General features: G+C 33.6%; 3 protein-coding genes across 3 annotated transcripts; 1 reads left to right on the top strand and 2 right to left on the bottom strand.

Annotated features, from left to right (window-relative positions):
• The first annotated feature begins 426 nt into the window (after positions 1–426).
• LOC120181586 (imidazole glycerol phosphate synthase hisHF, chloroplastic-like) lies at positions 427–8493 on the top strand. Its single transcript, XM_039186678.1, has 19 exons — positions 427–928; positions 1020–1108; positions 1664–1758; positions 2270–2373; positions 2779–2948; positions 3074–3188; positions 3622–3677; positions 3769–3807; positions 3969–4067; positions 4315–4377; positions 4495–4557; positions 4652–4734; positions 4907–5015; positions 5118–5171; positions 5670–5757; positions 5890–5927; positions 7162–7267; positions 8010–8176; positions 8280–8493. Exons 1-19 carry the CDS (start codon positions 757–759, stop codon positions 8337–8339), a joined length of 1770 nt encoding a protein of 589 aa, XP_039042609.1. The 5' UTR covers positions 427–756; the 3' UTR covers positions 8340–8493.
• Positions 8494–8855: 362 nt separating this feature from the next.
• On the bottom strand, positions 8856–9955 carry LOC120181645 (serine/threonine-protein kinase STY13-like). Its single transcript, XM_039186733.1, has 3 exons — positions 9700–9955; positions 9405–9539; positions 8856–9115 (listed from the first exon to the last, which is right to left on the bottom strand). The coding sequence occupies exons 1-3, from the start codon at positions 9937–9939 to the stop codon at positions 8909–8911; spliced, it is 582 nt and encodes a 193-aa protein (XP_039042664.1). The 5' UTR covers positions 9940–9955; the 3' UTR covers positions 8856–8908.
• Positions 9956–12377: 2422 nt separating this feature from the next.
• LOC120181629 (deoxynucleoside triphosphate triphosphohydrolase SAMHD1 homolog) lies at positions 12378–17706 on the bottom strand. Its single transcript, XM_039186720.1, has 19 exons — positions 17519–17706; positions 17187–17224; positions 17080–17102; positions 16217–16323; positions 16094–16145; positions 15929–16013; positions 15591–15681; positions 15073–15111; positions 14862–14929; positions 14719–14781; positions 14532–14587; positions 14360–14433; positions 14138–14230; positions 13943–14044; positions 13719–13799; positions 13524–13612; positions 13382–13397; positions 12816–12926; positions 12378–12724 (listed from the first exon to the last, which is right to left on the bottom strand). The coding sequence occupies exons 1-19, from the start codon at positions 17639–17641 to the stop codon at positions 12596–12598; spliced, it is 1440 nt and encodes a 479-aa protein (XP_039042651.1). The 5' UTR covers positions 17642–17706; the 3' UTR covers positions 12378–12595.
• Between the last annotated feature and the right edge of the window lie 1796 nt (positions 17707–19502).

The raw sequence follows: 19502 nt of genomic DNA on the forward strand, positions 1-19502 counted from the left end.
ATTTGTTCTTTAATTTTCTTTTCACTTGAGGATGACACGTGTCACCCTCTAATTAATAGAAATTAAATATATTAAATTATAATAAATAAATAAATTTAATCATCAAATTGAATGGTGACATATGGTATCATCCCATTGGAAGATTATTTTTATTTCAATTTATTAAAATTAGGACCAACTAGATGGAATATATAAGTAAGAGTGACCAAATATGTAATTATACTAATTTTACTAACTGTCACGTCAGCACTTTCATTAACTATTAACGGGAAGTAGCATGATTGAATGCATTTAAATAGTTGAGTGGTCTGATTGACAAAAAATAAAAATAATGGTTAAAATGAAAAAGGGTTATAGTTGAGTGGTCATTAGTATAGTTTACCCGAAAAAATTACTCATAAAATACAAACCCAAGTTTAACCCTACTTGTAGCATCAACTCATCATTTGCTGCTTTTTTCCCTCGAAGCTGTTTCCCACTCCTTTTTTTGGCGGCGGAATCATCGCTGACGGCCGATCTTCCCTCTTTCTTCATAAGAGGTCTTCAAAGAACACTCTCACTGTAAACCATCGTGCTTCCAAAAGAGAAGTATATAAGCTCTCGGCCACCTCTGCTGCCGCCTCCATTGGAGTCTTCTCTGACGTTGGCTTCCTCGAAACAGTTCTGGACATGATCAATTAGTTTCTTTCAATTCGCCACCTCTAAGGCCTTTAACGATTCATAGGAATTTGTTACGGTGAAACGCACTGTTCTGCAATGGAGACAGTGGCATGTGCTTCCGTTACGAGCTTCGCAACAACATCATTGCCGTTCTCTTTTCTATCACAATCTTCTATCATAAACCTCCCCCAAAACTGTCACAAAAGTACTCTAAAATCAAGATCTCCTAGAAAACTTGTAACCTGCGCTTCATCTGGTTCCAGTTCTGGTACTCTCTTGAATGAATTTGGTCCTATTTCTAATTCTCCAACTGGAATTATTTAGTTTCTTTAGTTCTTTATTTTTTGGATTTCTTGTAGGTTCAGTTGTAACTTTGCTAGATTATGGAGCTGGAAATGTTCGGAGTGTAAGGAATGCGATTCGGTATCTTGGCTTTGAGATAGAGGATGTAAGTCATTTTAGCTTACTTATCACTTTCTTTAATTGATTGGTAATTTTATTCATTGAAAAGTTTTAACACTTTATTCAGATTGATTAAATGTTTACATCCAATTTTGTAAGAGTGTAACTTCAGTTTAGGATAAGAATCTGATGTAAACTTTATAGTAGATAGAGACATAGTGTTGAACTATCTCAACTCGCAAGCATGTTTCTTTTCAATAGTTGTTCGCTTCCTCAGTTTTCTTTAAGTACTCATGTCCGGTAATCACACATTTTCAGACATGGATATAGGATATGATTGCCCATATGGGCACTTATCTTATGTCCAAGTAAAATACGTGTATACTTTTATAAATTGCAAAATATTTTTAATTGTTTCCGCTAAAAGAAAATTCATAGGGAGTTTCTGTTATCGTGTTCATTTTTCCTTTGCTTGAAGTATGTGGATTGGTGGCATAGTTTTAAGAATGTTATGATCTGTATCATTTTATGTTTAATTGCATTTCAATGAAGTATGCTTAATAAGTAATAAATGTGTTATTTCTTTGGAATTCAAATGTAGGTGCGAACTCCAAAAGACATTTTGAATGCAGATCGCCTTATCTTTCCTGGTGTTGGAGCATTTGCTTCAGCCATGGATGTATTGACCAAGACTGGGTATTAGTTTTTATGACCTTTTTTTAATAAAAATAATTATTTCGAGCTGTTTCGTTTTGGTCATTTGAACATACTTTTAGAACTATTTTGTATACATGGATTTTGGATATGAAATGGTGGAAGAACTAATATAGGACCTTACTTCTTTATGATAAATCAGAAGGTTCTGTAGTAACTTGATAATTTTTTTTGTAAATTATTTTAATTAGAGAAGTATAGTGAATCAGAGATCAAATCTGCTTGGATGATCCTTGAGCTTTTGAAACTTATTTGGCGAACCATCTGACTTTATATTGATTCGCCAAATGACTTGCGAAACTGCACTTAATCTATTTATCACCTCGAATAAAAGTTGAAGAAATATTCTAATGATATGCCACTTTGTAACTGTCTGAAAATTTTCCTTCTACAATCTTTTTAATGATAGCTAATTATCTCTTTCGTTTAGATCAAAATTTAACTTCTTAGTTAAAATGATCAGTTTTGAGTTTTTATTTTTAATTTACTGCAGGATGGCTGAAGCACTATGTACCTACATAAAAAATGGTCGCCCATTTCTAGGCATTTGTCTGGGACTTCAACTACTTTTTGAGTCTAGTGAAGAGAATGGACCAGGTTAATTTTAAAAAAAACTCCTATTTTATTGTAAATCTTTGAAAGATCTAAACATATGATATTAATGCTTAGGGCTTAATAGTATTTCTTCACTCGTAGAAAATATGCATTAACTGTTCTCCTGAATGCATGTTATGTTAGGTTATGCGGTTTAATGAGCATCTTTCTTTTGGTGGTTTAACTATCATTATTATTTTTATTTTATAAATAGATATTCATAGATAACTTAAAGAATAGGTTTATTATAGGAGGAAGAAGGAATTGGCAGCAGAAAAGGGAAATACAATTAGTCTTCAATCTTCTTTTCGCAAACAAATAAAATTTTGGATATTTTCTTTGTAGTATGGTTTTGTTTCTTTTATAGTTTTAAACTTTTCAACTTTACTCCATGGTGATTTGTTTCAGTGAATGGTCTCGGCTTGATACCTGGTGTGGTTGGGCGGTTCAACTCTTCGAATGATTTTAGAGTACCACATATTGGCTGGAACGCTTTGCAAGTTGCTAAAGACTCTGAAATTTTGGATGACGTCGGAGACCACCATGTCTACTTTGTTCACTCTTATCGTGCCATGCCAGTATGCTCTTCCTTGTCTACCTTGTAATTATTTTGTAACATTTGCTCATCAATGCGCTATTGCAAAAGCTTCCAAAAAGCATAATTTGTGCTCTTTGGTATCCTATTTTGTCATATTTTTGGTAGTCAGATGATAACAAAGAATGGGTTTCATCTACATGCAATTACGGTGATGATTTTATAGCATCTATCCAAAGAGGAAATGTGCATGCAGTTCAATTCCATCCAGAGAAGAGTGGAGGCAAGAAATTTGAGCTCTTAATACTTATTTTTGTCTTCACATGTTTCCAGTTTCAAATTGTGCAAGTTCCTTCTCATTGGCATGGGAATGGCTTGTTCACATGCATACCTGTAATTTAAAAATGTTTCCCTCTAATTTTGTCTTCTCAGTTTTCTGTGATCGTGAAAGAAAAAAAATTAATAATGATAAAAATAAGATTTCCGATATCAGCATGAGTACATGAAGATCATCAAAAGCAGAATTGCTAAGTTGATTCTCCTAGTTTAGAGAGTTGGTCCATCCATTTTCTTTTTCAACGCATTATTTGTTCTGTCTGATTTATAAATAAGTATCTTTGTAGATTAGCAAAAGATTATTTCTTTTCTGAACAAATGTCAGACATAAGAGCTTACCTTTTTTTTGACCATCGACTACATTGATAAAATTGTTTCAGATGTTGGTCTTTCTGTATTGAGAAGGTTCCTAAATCCAAACTCACGGGGTGCAAAGGTAGTCTTTGTATCCTTGGTTTAGTTCATCTGGTAACTTTTATCAGTTTTTATTCATCCAATTAATTATCTGAATGATTTGCTTGACTCAGAAGCCTACTCAGGGGAAGGCTTCAAAACTTGCTAAGAGGGTAATAGTTTATGAAACTTGAATTATTTTGGATGTTATTCTTGATTTTATTTTCTATGCACTACTTGTGTTTTAGATGGTAATTACATAGCCCTAAATGAGTACATTAATGACTTTGTGGTTCATATGATTCGTAGCTGAGTGATAAATTATTTTATTCAGGTAATTGCTTGTCTTGATGTTAGGACGAATGATAAAGGGGATCTTGTTGTAACCAAAGGAGACCAGTATGATGTAAGAGAGCATACAAAAGAGAATGAGGTGAGTCAGAGGTCATTCATTGCTCTAATTCCGTGATCTTAGTTTTGGATTGGTGAACGCCTAAATCAAATTTAAAGTTTGCCTATAAATGAATAACGAATTCAAGATGCCGTACATGATAAAAGTGGATGTTACCTTCGATGAGAGGATATTGGAGTAGAATTATGCTGGCTTGTTTTCTTCTTGATCTCCTATATTCTAATACTTGGATTTAGATGCCGTTTTAACTTTTCAAAAACTTTTATAGGTGAGAAACCTTGGTAAGCCCGTAGAGCTTGCTGGACAGTATTACAAAGATAGGGCTGATGAGGTATGCTTATAGCTTTGAGAATGTTTTGTTTATATTGCAATATCAGCAATCATTTAACCTCTGCAGAGCTTCTTTTATGCCTTGAATTATTGATTTCTTTTGTACTTCAAATTTCAGGTCAGCTTTTTGAACATTACTGGATTCCGAGACTTCCCATTAGGCGATTTACCGATGTTGCAGGTTTTTGGCATTTGATTATAAACATATTTCAGCTTGGAATTTTTAATTTTATTTAGCGTTTGTATGTATATTTATTATGTTATATGCATTGCAGGTGTTAAGGCACACATCAGAAAATGTGTTTGTCCCACTAACAGTTGGAGGTGGTATACGAGATTTTACTGATGCAAATGGGAGGTGTACCTCTGTTTTATGCTATGATCTGGTTTTCATATGTATTACTACTAAGACTTAATTCAAATGATTTATTAGGCATTCCCTGATTCTGCAGTTCTCAGTGATCTTTCTGTATTTGGCACAATTTTGTAATAAGTGTATCATAGATGTATATTCAATATTTCTTTTTCAGGTACTATTCTAGTTTGGAAGTTGCTTCAGAGTATTTTAGGTCTGGGGCTGATAAAATATCCATTGGAAGTGATGCAGTTTATGCGGCAGAAGAATATATAAAAACCAAAGTGTGCAATATGACCTCTTTAAAATTTGAAATATTTGGAGTTAAGATGTTTATGCACGTGCATATGTATAATTACTAATAGTTCTGTAAACGCTTCTTTCAGGTAAAGACAGGAAAGAGCAGCTTAGAGCAAATTTCTAACGTTTATGGAAATCAGGTGATTGCTGTTCTTGTTTTTGATGTGTAGATGCCCGCTCAAATATGTATCCATGTATATTTTATTAATCTTCTATGGGCTGATTTTGAAGTTTTTCCCTCTTGTTTATTTATATTTACTATAAAATGATAAAGTATTTTTTTAGAGGAAAAAATGTTAAAGAACAAAAGGAACTGACAAATTGTTGATGGATGATAGTTGTGTTGGACTCGGGTGTGTATGCTGGACACATACTCTTGTCAAACACTGTATGTTCAATTTTTTCCATGCATTTAGGAGGTCAAATCCTCATACCCGTGTGTAGATATACTTTGAGCACGTGTTGTAATAAAAATTATGATCATTGTTTTTTACCCATTCAACTGGTGTTAGTCTTGTTGCTAATTTTTGCTATTACATCTTGTAAGCGAAATTTTGACATATCATTTTGGCCACTTGATCATATTTGCAGTAAGAAGAATGAACTTTTTATGAGTTGATTTAATGTTTATTTGACAGGCAGTGGTTGTAAGCATTGATCCTCGTAGAGTGTATGTTAAAGGTCCTAATGATGTGCAGTTCAAGACTATACGGGTCACAAAACCAGGTAAATAAAGATTTTACTTTTTTTTTATTTACCATTCATCCGAAATTTACATTGTCCATTGAAAATTCTGCTGCGTGTGAACAAGAGATCCCCCCCCTCAAGACTGATTAGGATGGTCCTTTTTGGTGTCAGGTCCAAACGGAGAAGAATATGCTTGGTATCAGTGTACGGTAGGGTTCTCTTTGCTCTCTGCCTTTTTGCATTATCTCTGATAAAGCGCTTATCTACGAAGCTTTTTTTAAACTAATGGTGTGCGTTAAACCAATCATACAATTAGATCTTATTCAAAGCAAGCAAACACCTATAAAACCAAAAAAGAACTCATCGAACAACGAATTCCCACCAACAAATATGAATCAGTCATAAGACTAACAACCAATCAAAAAGCAGACTTAATGCCTATGACCCAAATGCATCCACCATCCATTCATGTCAGCCCAATTTCACAGATCAATGGGCAATCATTGGCTTAAGTAGTTTTCTGATCTTCCAGAATATCTAAAAATAGCGTATGGAATTTTAAAGGGGAGATGAGATGAGAGAAGAAGCCGAACGTAGGATTTAGATGGGGACGGCTAAGGAATAAAGAAAATGCATGACGATGGGCATCGGATCTCAACCATGAGTATGTTACTCAGACACAAGGATTCAAGTCTAGTATGGATGTTTCTTAACACGTGTATGCTTTATTTATTCTATGTTTTCCCATACGTTTGGAAGTTCTCAGCATTATATCCATGTTCAAGTATATATTAGACACCTCCAGGAAAAATGTAGCGTTGGAGTAACATGATGAAGAACGAAGAGAGTTGAGAGAAAGGAATAATAATAAACAATGGGAGCATATGTATTAAAAGTTTGTGACGATCATATAAATCCTGAAAATTAGATAAAATCTAACTGCTCTAACATGTCTAAGAAAAACAACAGCAGGAAAAGGCAATTAGCTTGAAGGTGCAAACTAAATAATGCGATGCTTCAAGGAACAATAGCATCAATGGTGCACTCAGACTATTTCTATTCTATAGTTCAATTCAAGTACTCTAATATAGAAATCAAATTATAGAATGATATCTTCCAAAGCCCAACATGCAGATCTTCCATGCCATTTCACACTGCGCTTGAAATGTTGCCTTTAGTGGTATCTAAATAAGAAAACCAAACAAGAAATGATATGTATCCTTGAATCAAAGTAGTCGCTGCCTGCCTCAACCATACACTGGTAAAACTATATCATTCTGCATTTTAACTGTAGCAACTTCAGTCGTGTCACATTTGAACAGATTGTTTAGCTGCTTAATGTATCCATGAATAATACATAATGGTTAAATATCCATCGGTTTTCCGTTTATATGTCAGAAGTCTTTAGTTTATGCATATGCTTGATGGCTTTATGTTCCTAAGGTTAATGGTGGACGAGAAGGTCGACCAATTGGAGCTTATGAGCTTGCAAAAGTTGTTGAAGAACTGGGAGCTGGAGAAATACTATTGAACTGTATCGATTGTGACGGTATAAACAATTTCCTCATCGCTCATAATTCCCCTTCACAAGTAAATAGCACGACATTAACATTTCAGATAATCCAGTGTTGTTAAGTGTGTCTAGGTGCTAGAACTCTTTCATTGCTTTAGGCGCTAGCCTAAGTGAGTAAAGCGCAATATTCATATATATATGTATATATTTGTGTGTTTTTATGTGCGTCAATAGTATGGATAGTAAACTCTGAAGTGTTTTTCAATCATGCATGCTTGATTGAGTTTGATACTATTCTCTTCTTGATATTAAAGGTATATCTAAGGAAATAAGTAAAAAATTAAAGAAATTAGAGAGAACTTCAATTAGGTGGACTTTTTTATGCCTACCACCTTACAAAAAAACATGCCTAGGACTCTAGGTGCAATAAGGTTGCGCCTAATAAAATGGTTCTCGCCCAAAAGGTCTGAGGCACTTTTGTTTTGTAGTGCGCAGTCACAGACGCTAGGAGCATGCCTTGACAACAGTGAAATAATTGCTCTTTTTGTTTTTAAAATTTCATCAAGAGTCATTTTTTTTACATTTACAACAGATGGTCAAGTGCTATTGACAATAACCAGATTATGCCATTTTTTCTCTGATAAATAAATAGTCATTTTTGGTTTATTATTAAACGTGTCCATGGTCATCAAAATTACAGAAGACTTAATATTATATACTTGTGATTTCTGTCTATTCTTCTTTTGTTTGTTTAAATGCCTATTTGCTGACTTTACAGGTCAAGGAAAAGGATTTGATATTGATTTAATAAAGCTGATATCCGATGCTGTCTGCATCCCTGTAATTGCAAGTAGTGGCGCTGGTGCTGTTGAACACTTCTCGGAGGTATTCATGAAAACAAATGCATCAGCTGCTCTTGCTGCTGGTATTTTCCATAGGAAGGAGGTAATTATTTAATAATTTTTTACAATCTCAGTTTTACCCAGCTTGATGGATAACTAGATAAATTTAAACTTTGATAACAATTCTTTGATTCATTGTGTTTTAGGTTCCCGTTCAGTCTGTAAAAGCACACTTATTGAAGGAAGGCATTGAAGTAAGGATGTGATCAAATATGTTATAAAGTTGATTAGGTCCTCGAAATTTTTGTTCCTAAAATCAGTAGTAAGTATCGATATGCAAACTTCACATCTTATTTGTTTTTAATGTATTAATGCATATTGCAGTTCTGGGATTGATTTCAAAATATTTTTTCTTTCAGATACGAGTTAGAATGTTTTTGACTGAATCATTAAAATAATTCAAATAATAGATTTGGATATCTAATACTGCTATCCGAATCAAATTTTAAATATATTTGAATATTTGATATTCAAGAGTATTACCATTTGATTTTTCTCTGAATCCATCTAGGATGTGTATGTATGTATATATTCTTCATATCGATTTTATTGCTTGCTGCTGGTGTCAACACATGGCACTTGATTATCTCATATGATTAGTTGAACCAGACCGTGAAGTCGGGATTACTGGAAGTCGGGATGAACTACACCAAAGTTTTCTTACTGAATAATAAACACCACAATTTCCTCCTATACATATATATTAATAAATTGGAACTATGCCCTGAAAGCTTTCTTTTAATTCAAGTTCAATGGGGGGTTAAGGGGAAAAATATCAAGGTCCCCTATATCTCTGAAAACACAAACAACCCTGAGGTTGATCATGTGGGATCATCCCCCCACCCTTGGATGTGTCTATACTCTCTAACATTGACACCACCTCGTCCATCTCCGGCCGTCTGTCGGGGTTAACATCCCAGCATCTCTTCATTACGTTTGCAAGCGAGCTTGGACAGCAACGAGGTATCTCTGGCCTCAGATTCTGTAGTTTAAAAAGTTGAATATTAGATTCAAGTATGTTTAATATTTTCTAAGTTCTTTAATATATCTAGATGATTATGTTTTTTCATAACCATATCCGATTACTCTAGAAAATAAGAAGTCTAGGTAAAATATAATATACGATCGGCATAAAATCATATCGGTTTATAGTTGTTGCCTATGTTGTTCCGATTCATTTTCTTGAAGTTTCCGTGTCTGACATATCCGATATTAACACCTGATATAGGTTTTTTGCAGCCCAGAAAATGACTAGGGATAGATAAATTTACCTGGCGAACAACAGCAGATGTGACTTCTGAGAAGCTAAGATCAGGATATGGCATGTCACAGCAGTATATCTCCCACAAACATATACCAAAACTGTACACATCGCACTTCCGATTGTAGGGATTGCCATTTAGGACCTGTCTCAGTTTCATATTTATCAAGGTTAGATCATAAGATATAGACAATGCTTAGAAAAATTTAGGGTTTATGATCAAGGATCAACCATCTTGCCCCACACTTTATATTGAAGACCCTGCATTTGAAAATTCTAGGAAAGCATATAAGCTGTAGATATACCTCTGGCGCCATGTAACCCAGTGTTCCAGTTTCTCCAGTCATGTCATTAGGGTTCGATGCCTCAAGTCGAGCAACACCAAAATCAGCAATTTTCACAGTACGCGTCTTGTCCAGGAGCATGTTTTTGGTTTTGACATCTCTATGGACAATCTTCTTAGAGTGAAGATAACTCAACCTAACACAGTACAGAAAACTGAAAATGTTAAAAACAATGATCTGAGAATTCAATCTTATCTGCATTTCACAGTTCGAATATGATTCAATGATCTTAGCTTTTCTTCACTAAAATTCTCTTGTTTGAGCTATTACTTATTACGGGTCTCTGTTCAAAACAGTCTACAAACAATAAGTCAATGATAATCTTATATATATATATATATATATATATATGGAAAATGAAAGGTTGGGTCTTTATTTTGTTTCTGTTAAAGCTAACAAAAAGCCTTGTTGGGAGGGGCATATAGAGTCTGCTCCTTTCTGCTGCTGATTCTATCTTTCTAATTGTAGTTGGTTTTTCAATTACTATAAACTTATGAGACAAATTTACCTTTTCTTTAAATTGTTTTGTTTGGTTGTATTTGTAAGTAAAACTAAACTGCCCCTTTCAAAAATGGTATACTTTTATTTTTATTTTTATTTTAAGTAGTGTTGATATATTTGTCAACGCAATATCATTTTACTTTTATCAACTGTAAGTACAAATAGTTATATTTTGACAATATAAAATAATTGAATTTATTTTTTAAATATATAATTTAATCGCAATCAATAAAATTTATATAAATTTTATCCAATCAAAATTCATCTCTTACCTTTTTACAAAAAAATAATAATAATAATTTCCCACCTTTCACAATGAATTAAGATCAATATGTATGCATGCTAGATTTTAGAGTAGTGTTAAGAGCAAATTTAAAATATAGTAAGAGCAATATCTTGATATTAATACGAATGAATAAAGATGAGTAACTTGACCAATCAATCAAATGTGCTTGCTCTATATCGATTATCTTTTTTTTATGCCCGTTCTAATTCTTAAGGTTTTGCCTTGACTAATCCAAACCAACTTGATCACACACCTGACTTTGATGGGTGTCTCTCAAATGAAATTTTCTGCATACAGAAGGACTCGAACTTGAGACTTGCTTAAGCAATATCAAACTGCTTATCACTTGAACCAATCTCGTTGGTATTAACACAAAATTTTTAGTTTAATTGATATTATTATTATTACAATCTGAAGGACAAAAATTTCGAGCTTACTTACCTATGTGTTTTTTTAAAAAAAAATCATCTTTAGAATTCAATTAGGGTTTGCGTGCCGTGAGAGGAAGAGGGGAAAGCGACCCTCAAAACCATTATCTTTCCCATGAATTTAACACTGGCGATCTCAAACTGAATGAAGCACGTGAAGTTTTCCATCTTTCTTGACTTAATGCAAAGCAGTGATGCGAACATCAAAAGAAATGGGTTGTTTTTGACATTTTAAAGAGGAGCCTGGAAGGGTAGTCACAGAACCAGACAAGATGCCCCCAATTGTTTCACCAATTATCCTGGAATAGGTGAGGGTTCGTCTCAAAAAATAATTTTAATTTGATTTAATTTTAGATTATATAAATTTAAGGGTAAACTACGTCACCAAATTTTAGACGTTGTATCGTTTATATCACTAAACTTTTAATTTTGTCAATTATAGCATTGAACTTCGTCGTTTCAATTATTCCATTGAATCGTTAACGACACAATAACGTGATTGACGCCTATCGACGTGACTGACGGTTGTCGACATAGATACCTCACCATAACGAAGTCGTTTTAATCCGACTATTAACGATTTAACGGCCCAGTGATATAATTAAAACGGAAATCAAATTTCAATGGTATAAACGATACAACTATAAAAAAACTAATTTAAGTGAAAATATTGATATAATTGGACCGTTAAATATTTTTTACGCAGATCTACCCAACTATTTAAGAGATTGAAGCAGTGATAGGTTCGCAATACCAAGGAGGAGTCGTGCTCAAAGTTGCACGATGATCCGATGGTTAGAATTTTAGGTCAGAATTAGAGAAGTTCGACGATATTTTGATTTATGAAAAATTTCTCGGAAAATATAATCAGAGCTATTAAAAGAGGGAACGAAGAACAATAATTTGTTTCCGCTCTCAAGTAGGGATGGACATGAGACCCGAACCCGACCCGATCAGATTTTCTTTAAAAAAATTGAAGTTTCGGGTCTGTCGGATTCGGATTTAGGGTGAAAAATATCCTACCCGATAAAAATATATTTTTATCTTATATATTTAGAAATAATTATAATAATACCCCTCTATATATTTAGCAATAATATTTTTTTATTATTTCGGGTTGAATCAGATCGGGTTTCTAAGTTATATATCGGATCGGGTCCGAGTTCGAGTGAACTCTTTTTTTGGTCAGGTCGGGTCGAGTCTCGGGTGGAGGCTCCCTTGTTCTCAGGTCGGGTCGGGTGGACAAAAAAATCGACCCATGCCCATCCCTACTTTCTTGTGGGAGAGAGGCCAGCCATGACGCAGTAATTAGGATCGAGGGATATTTTTTAAAAAATAAACTAAATTGATAAAATGTGAAAAAAAATTAAAGGTTGAATATATTAATTATACTATGCCTTATTTCTAATTGAGTGATAAAAGAATTAACCATAATTAAGTGATCCCTGATGTAATTTAACCTGATATATAATTGTACTATCCTATCTTCACCTTGTCCACACCCTAGTTTTTTTTCAAGTACTCGTAAACCACGCTTATGTTACACACTCAAACATAGGTATAAAATTTTATCATTTAGCTACCGGATTTGACAAATATTCCACATTTTGATACCTGAATTAATACGTTTTCTATGTAGCATTTACGCCGTTTTGTTCGATGTGTCGGTACCAATGTGCCGTTTCTTCTTCTCCGGTGTATCGTGCACTTGAGCTTTAACTCCGTAGACTTTTAGTTGATAATTTTCAAATGCCTCTGAGACAGCTGCTACCTGTTTGCGAGTACATAAAAAAGAACAATCTATTGTGACTAAACCAATGGAAAAGAGAAGTATAACAATAATTTCATTTGAATTCACGGACCAGTTCAGGTTTCTTCGAATACACCCTCACTATCATATCCTGATAAGATGAAGGCAGCAAGTGACTAATGCGATCGTCTGGTATGGGGAACTTCTCCTCACTGTCGTAATCCTGTGTGTGCATGAAACAACTCAAATGCCTAAACAATATCAGGATCCAATTCCAGACTTCATAATTTAGGAATTTATATTACTCGACTCGAGTGAGAGTGTCAGACACCATGTATGTTTAACTCTTTTATAACATTTCTATAAATTAAGAGAGTGGTTATAAGATTATATCCTTGTACCCATATCATACGAGCGTTGCATACGAGTACTTCAAGAAAAATAAAGAACCGGAGCAATATAGTTTGGAATTTCCTCTGTTAAGTAGCTTATATAGGTCCAGTTTTTATATTTGCGTCGCCGTTAAAAGGCAACACGGTTTCATCGTATACACCTGTAACACCCATAATAACTCCTGGGTATTCACTACTATCAACAATCAAAATGTTAAGAAATATAAGCCAAACAAAAGGAAAATATATGTTATATATATATAACAGTGTAAATGATTTTAAGTACCTTGAAAAAGTTGATGCTGCAAGTAGACGTGCAAATAAATGAAGAGGAAAAGAAAGTATCAAAGACTAGCCAAAGATGAAACCCAGAAAAACAATGAAAATATTTGCCTCTTCAAATTGAGCATATAAAGGCCTCATAATACCTTTCAAGAGGATTTTGCCTTCCACGAGTCAAATCAATTCTGACATTGCTAACAGCAATGTCATCTTCTTTTAGCAGTACTCCATTTTTCTGTTAAAATTAAATTGCATCGTGTCAATATTGGAGACTACTTGGCTTAAGAACAGATGCATAAGATCATGCACATGTCAATGGGAAAAAAAATCATGATAAGGACCTGGGAACAAACAATGTCCTGTGCAGTGATATTTTTGAAATGCTCTAATTTGTCTTTTGGAACTGAATACTCATTACAGAACTGCCACAGAAAATAAACCATTATATAATAAGTTCCGTCTTCCACACAATGGGGAAAAAGAACCCAGAAATCAGAAGTGCATGGTGATTTGCAATGCTGCCATTATACACAAAGACAGTGTAAATTAAGCAAAGCTTTTCCACCTGATACAAATTTCTCCGACGAATGCGCAGAATCAAATCCCTAGCTTCTCGAAGTTCTTCATGTGGATCTGTCTCAATAGTTTTGATTATTGAGTCATCCAGCTGAAATCAAAGAAGAAAAGAATGCAAAGCATGTTATTCATTTGGACTATAAATTATTAGGATTACAGAAGTATGCTAAGCATGTTCTCCAACCTTCCAGTACTCAGAAGGATCCTGAATGGAAGATGAGATTTCTAGATAACTATTTGCTTTCAAAAGAGCATCTACTACCATAAGCTCAACCGCTTGCAGTAAAATGAAATGAGACATTGCTACATCAGATAATAAGTAAGCCTACATTACTAATGACACAACAGAAAAGAGGAGAGAAAACATCGAGAAGATGATATGGTAAAAATTTAATTTTGTGAATACCTTCACTTTAGAGTGGGTGTACACAGTTCGATGAAGTTCAGCACGAGTAGCATATAACTTGTAGATGCTAAGATCTAGCACTCATTACCAATATTAAGCAGGAGTTAGTAAAAAGGACTAAAAGTAAAAGTAAACTTTTACTTGGCAAATAAATGACACAGGTGATACTAACAGTCTTTAGCCCGATAGCAGATCTCATCACCCAAAACTCGCATTGTCTCCATCAACCTGCAGGTGGTGCAGTATGCATATAATGCTAGCAGAAGAAATCTTATAACTTTCATTTATCCTTTTGCTTTTTAATGCATCTATTGATAACAGAAGTTACAAGCTAAATGTCTGGAATATTTAGCAAAAACCTGTGGAAATCAAAACTGCATCCTAATCCACAAGCTCGACTGTCGCGGACAATGTAATCAAACCTACACAAGTAAAATTTCACGTTGTTAATAGGAAATTAAATTGGATTGAAGATGTGGACAAATAATTAATATGAACTTACTTATCCACGTCAATTCCATTCCGACCATTTGCAACAATATCATATAAGAATTGCTTGTTCTTTGCACTCTTCAAAATAAGCACAAAATAGTCAACGTACTATGATAAAGAAAAGAAATAAAGAACGTCCATAGTTTTTCCCAACACTGAAGGGGGGAAATCCAATGATCAACATATGCCCTAAAAAATAGATGTTAGAGATAAACACTTACTTTTGGCAGTGCAAACTCAGAGCTAGCTAGTATCATTTCCTGGAAATAAATGAAAATGGATTAAAATCAATCCAGCAACAGGAAATCAAAATTGTTTCTCATTCCCATATAAAGATTAATGAGCCCCTTGTTTTTTGAGTGGGCCTATTCAAGGATACTTATCATAAACGTAAGGATCAAACGGAAAGGAAAAGCTGCAAGCAGAAACTATAGGGATATATGGAGGAAGAAAAAAACATGTAGATACCAGGAAAGTTTCAGTGTATGCTTAATGGCAACAAAAGGAATTAAAAGAAAGAAATTATATAGTTAAGTACGATTGTTCAAAAAACACAGGAATTAGTAGTTCAAAAATACACTTTTAAGAATATTTGGAAATATTTGCTACATCAATTCAAATGGCTCTGCATATAACACCAGTTCTGAGGATTCTAGACATGCCAAAGAAAAAAATCACAAAAAACCAAAAAGAAAGAAAGAAAATTGTGTATGAAAAATTCCTAACAAGATCAACTTACATTGACTCTTTTAATCATTTCAGATTCAACATCAATATGGTGCTCATCAACAATATGATCAATCAACTTCGCTGACATTTCTTCATGAGCCCTAGAAAATAGCTGTGGTGTATAATGGATGAAAACCACATTTTTCAACCCCTAAGGCCCTAACATTAACTGAGACAAGAAGAAAAGCAATGTACTGATTAACTATCAAAATATCATTTTATGCAAAAGACGTCAGACTGATACTACATATATACATGTGGGATCACCGGATGATCAACTTTTTAATATTATAACATGAAAAAAAAAGCAAGGAGTAAATAATGCAACATAAAAATTTGTTTATTTACCATTTGAAACCTTTAAGAACTTTGGGGAGAAACTCTCGTTCAAATAAGTGGCAAAAAGGTCCATGGCCTACATCATGTAGAAGTCCTACAATTGGAGTAACAAAATCCCATAAAGAACCAATTCAATTTAAATTAAAAGAACTTTCCAGGGCAACAAGTTTTTACCTGCAACTTTCACTGTTTGAACATCAAACAGATTAATACCAAGCTCCGAACCCTACACAAGTGCATCTGAGAATATATACATAGATTATGGTAGACTGGAATAGCATAAAAATGATTTTATACCTGATAGGTTTTGAGCTTTTGGATAGCTTCACCTGCAAGCCAATACACACCAAGAGAATGCTCAAACCTGGAATGCACAGCCCCTGGGTAAACCATGTGTACCAATCCTGAAACAAATTAATAGTTAGTAAAATCAGAGAGTTACAACCTTGCATATGAGCTCAATGAATTATGGAAAATTAAATAAAATAAACATTGTGCAGATTTAGGTAAAATCAACACCAAAGCAATGGAATGCCATTGTTTAGTCTAATACAAGTGAACAACTCAAGATGCTTTGAATAGAATAGTATTTTACTAACGGGGATCAATGAAACTGACAAGAAACAACATAATAAAGTATAATATCCACTTATCATAGAAACTGATGAATCATATCATCATTTTTAATGAAGACCAAGCATGCTGCATTTATGCTAAGAAAAAGTGTAAAGAAATAGATAGTTTTGCTATAGTATTGAATCTGACCACTCATCCATTTCATTTCCATCCCAGCAACGGCATGCAAATGAAGAAAACGCCAACTCTCCAATCAATTTTATAGTAAATCAATATTACTTCAACACAAATAAAAAAACCCGGTCCCTTACTTTTATGAAGCATATGATGTGTTCGTTATCCCAAACAAAGACTTCGATGAAGGTCTGAAAATCATAAAAATTACTAGTTTTCTATGTAACAACTACAAAAATCTGTAGCCATTTCAAAATTTATCATATAAAAACTTCTTTGACACTGATTTATATTATATGCTATAAATCAACCATCTCAATCACGCATATCCATCTGATGCAATTCACAGTTCAAAAACATCCATTCTCATGGGCAAAATAAATGATAAAGAAGAAGAAAATCAACTTTACCAAGTTGCTTCAGCTCACGAAGCCTGTATCATGAAAATAGAGAAACAATATCAATAAATGAGATCTGAATTGAAGCTAAAACAGTAACGAAATGAAAACCAGCTTACCTTTGAAATTGCTCGGTGTCAATAAACTTCAAAGAGAGCTGCAGCGAAAATAAACTTTTAAAAATATATGTTATTATTTATATGATTTATTAAGATGAAAAAAATCAGCTACAGTATTCTTCTTCGGTCTTCACTCTCCAGTCAACGAATATTGAAAATTGAAAACAGTAACAATCTTAATAAGAAATTTGATTTAGTATATCGAAACAGTGAAGAGAATCACGGCTCCTATTAAAATTTTTAAAAACTTTTTCTACTCGTATGTAAGGCACTTTACCAAAACAATCATTAGAAACGGCTAAAGTTTTTCCGGGGGGAGGAGAAATGCATACAGGGTCGAGATAAATGTTGCCGTGAACGTTGTCACGGACGTGTTTTGAGAGCCGGCGATCGTGCGGAGGAGACAAGTCACAATCTGGAGAGAAAGAGAGGTTTTCACTACGGTGAGCAGCCATTTTTTTTAGAACGATTTTGAGAGAACGAAAGAGATGGTAACGATAAAAAAGGAATATTAGGGAATGTGCAGAGCCGCCAAGATTGTCCTAACATTTGGGACTTTGAGAAACTAAATAAAGAAAAAAATTACATAAAATATTATTTTTTTATTAAAAATATTAATATTAGACATTATTTAAAATATTTAACGTTTTCAGTAAAATTTTATCTAAAATATTATTTTTTTTTACAAAAATGTTAATATTAGACGATACGTTTTCTATTAGAAATTAGATAGTAAAATTAACATTTTTGATAAAAAAAAATAATATTCTAGATAATGTTTTACCAAATATATTAAAAAATCATATATTAAAGATATCGTACATCATAACTATTCATAAATAACTAATGCAACAATATTAACAAGATATCCTCAATTTTTTTTTTATTTTAGAAATTAATATTATTAATAGGCTTAATATCAAAATAAGTGGTCAAATTGTACAGCTTCTCCGAAGCAGGTGCCTAAACTATTTTTTGATTCATCTATGTGTCTAACGTTACAAACATTACCTATTTAGATACTTGGGTCATCAACGGTGTTAATTTTTCCATTAAGTGGCACATGTAACACTCTGATAAATTTAACATTTTTATTAAAATTATATACTTAAAAAAAGAAAACACAAATTTTGAAATAAAACTAAAACTTTAAAAACCTTCATTTCAACCCATAAACCTATGTTAGCTGCCATATTTTTCCGTCAATGAAGCCCCACCCGATCTCCTATCCCCTCGTCGACCAAAATCCCTATGAAATCGCGATCGATCAATGGTCGATCGACGACGAATTGACGTTTTATACTTTGCGAACCTAGGTTGAAAATCGTGATCTTACGCAATTCTGACGGTCAATGGAAAGCAACTACGGTGACGTATGACTAGGAGAGTGATAAGGGATACACCAGCGATAGTTGTTATGGCCAAAAAGGACGGCGGGATTAAGTTTAGGATTAGGAGATTTTGAAACTATTTTATAATTTAAGAGAAATTATGTTTTTTTAAAAATATAATAATATTTTTAATATTTTAAAAATAAATTTCAAAATCATTAGATTGTGACATGTGTTACTTAACGAGAGAAATTAACATCATTGAAGGCACTAGCACCTAAATATGTAACATTTGTAACGTTAGTCACCTAAATGAGTCAAAAAATAGTTTAACTATCAATATAGTTTAGGCACTTGTTTTTTTTATTAAGCCAAGGCAATTTTATATTAAAAAACTCTATAAAATATTTTTTGAACAATAACCTCTAGCATATTTGTTAGAAAAATAACCCCTAAATCTTTCACATAGAACTATCTCGCATCCTCTAAAACACGTTTAATGGACCTACATTTTATAGGACTTAAAATTCATCAATTTTTTCAAATAAAATTATTTAATATTAGATGAAGGCTATAACAAATACACGAAACTCACGCTTCGTAAAATGCGAGATATGATATTGTTTTTTTCAAGGCGTAAGGTTATCTTATATGGGCGATTTTCCCGATATATCACCGGTGACCGGTAATATTATCGATCTAACACCGGTCAGATTATATTTCCCGATCTAACACCCTTAGCAGTAAAACGTGCCCCCTGCACCGCGCTATACGGTGAGCTGGCGCCACGTGGGTATAGTGCGGCCCCTGCAGCGTGCTATACCTGTATATCTGACACATGGGGTATAGCGCGGTACAGGGGGCGCGCTATACCCCTAACTACCGACCTCTCCTCCCTATAAATACCCCAATTCTCAATCAATTTTATCACACCAAATTCTCTCAAATCCTCTAAATTTCTCTCAAATACTCTCTTTTAAGGTAT

This window comes from Hibiscus syriacus, unplaced genomic scaffold, assembly GCF_006381635.1.
Source record: "Hibiscus syriacus cultivar Baekdansim isolate YM2019G1 unplaced genomic scaffold, ASM638163v2 tig00112530_pilon, whole genome shotgun sequence".
NCBI lineage: Eukaryota > Viridiplantae > Streptophyta > Magnoliopsida > Malvales > Malvaceae > Hibiscus > Hibiscus syriacus.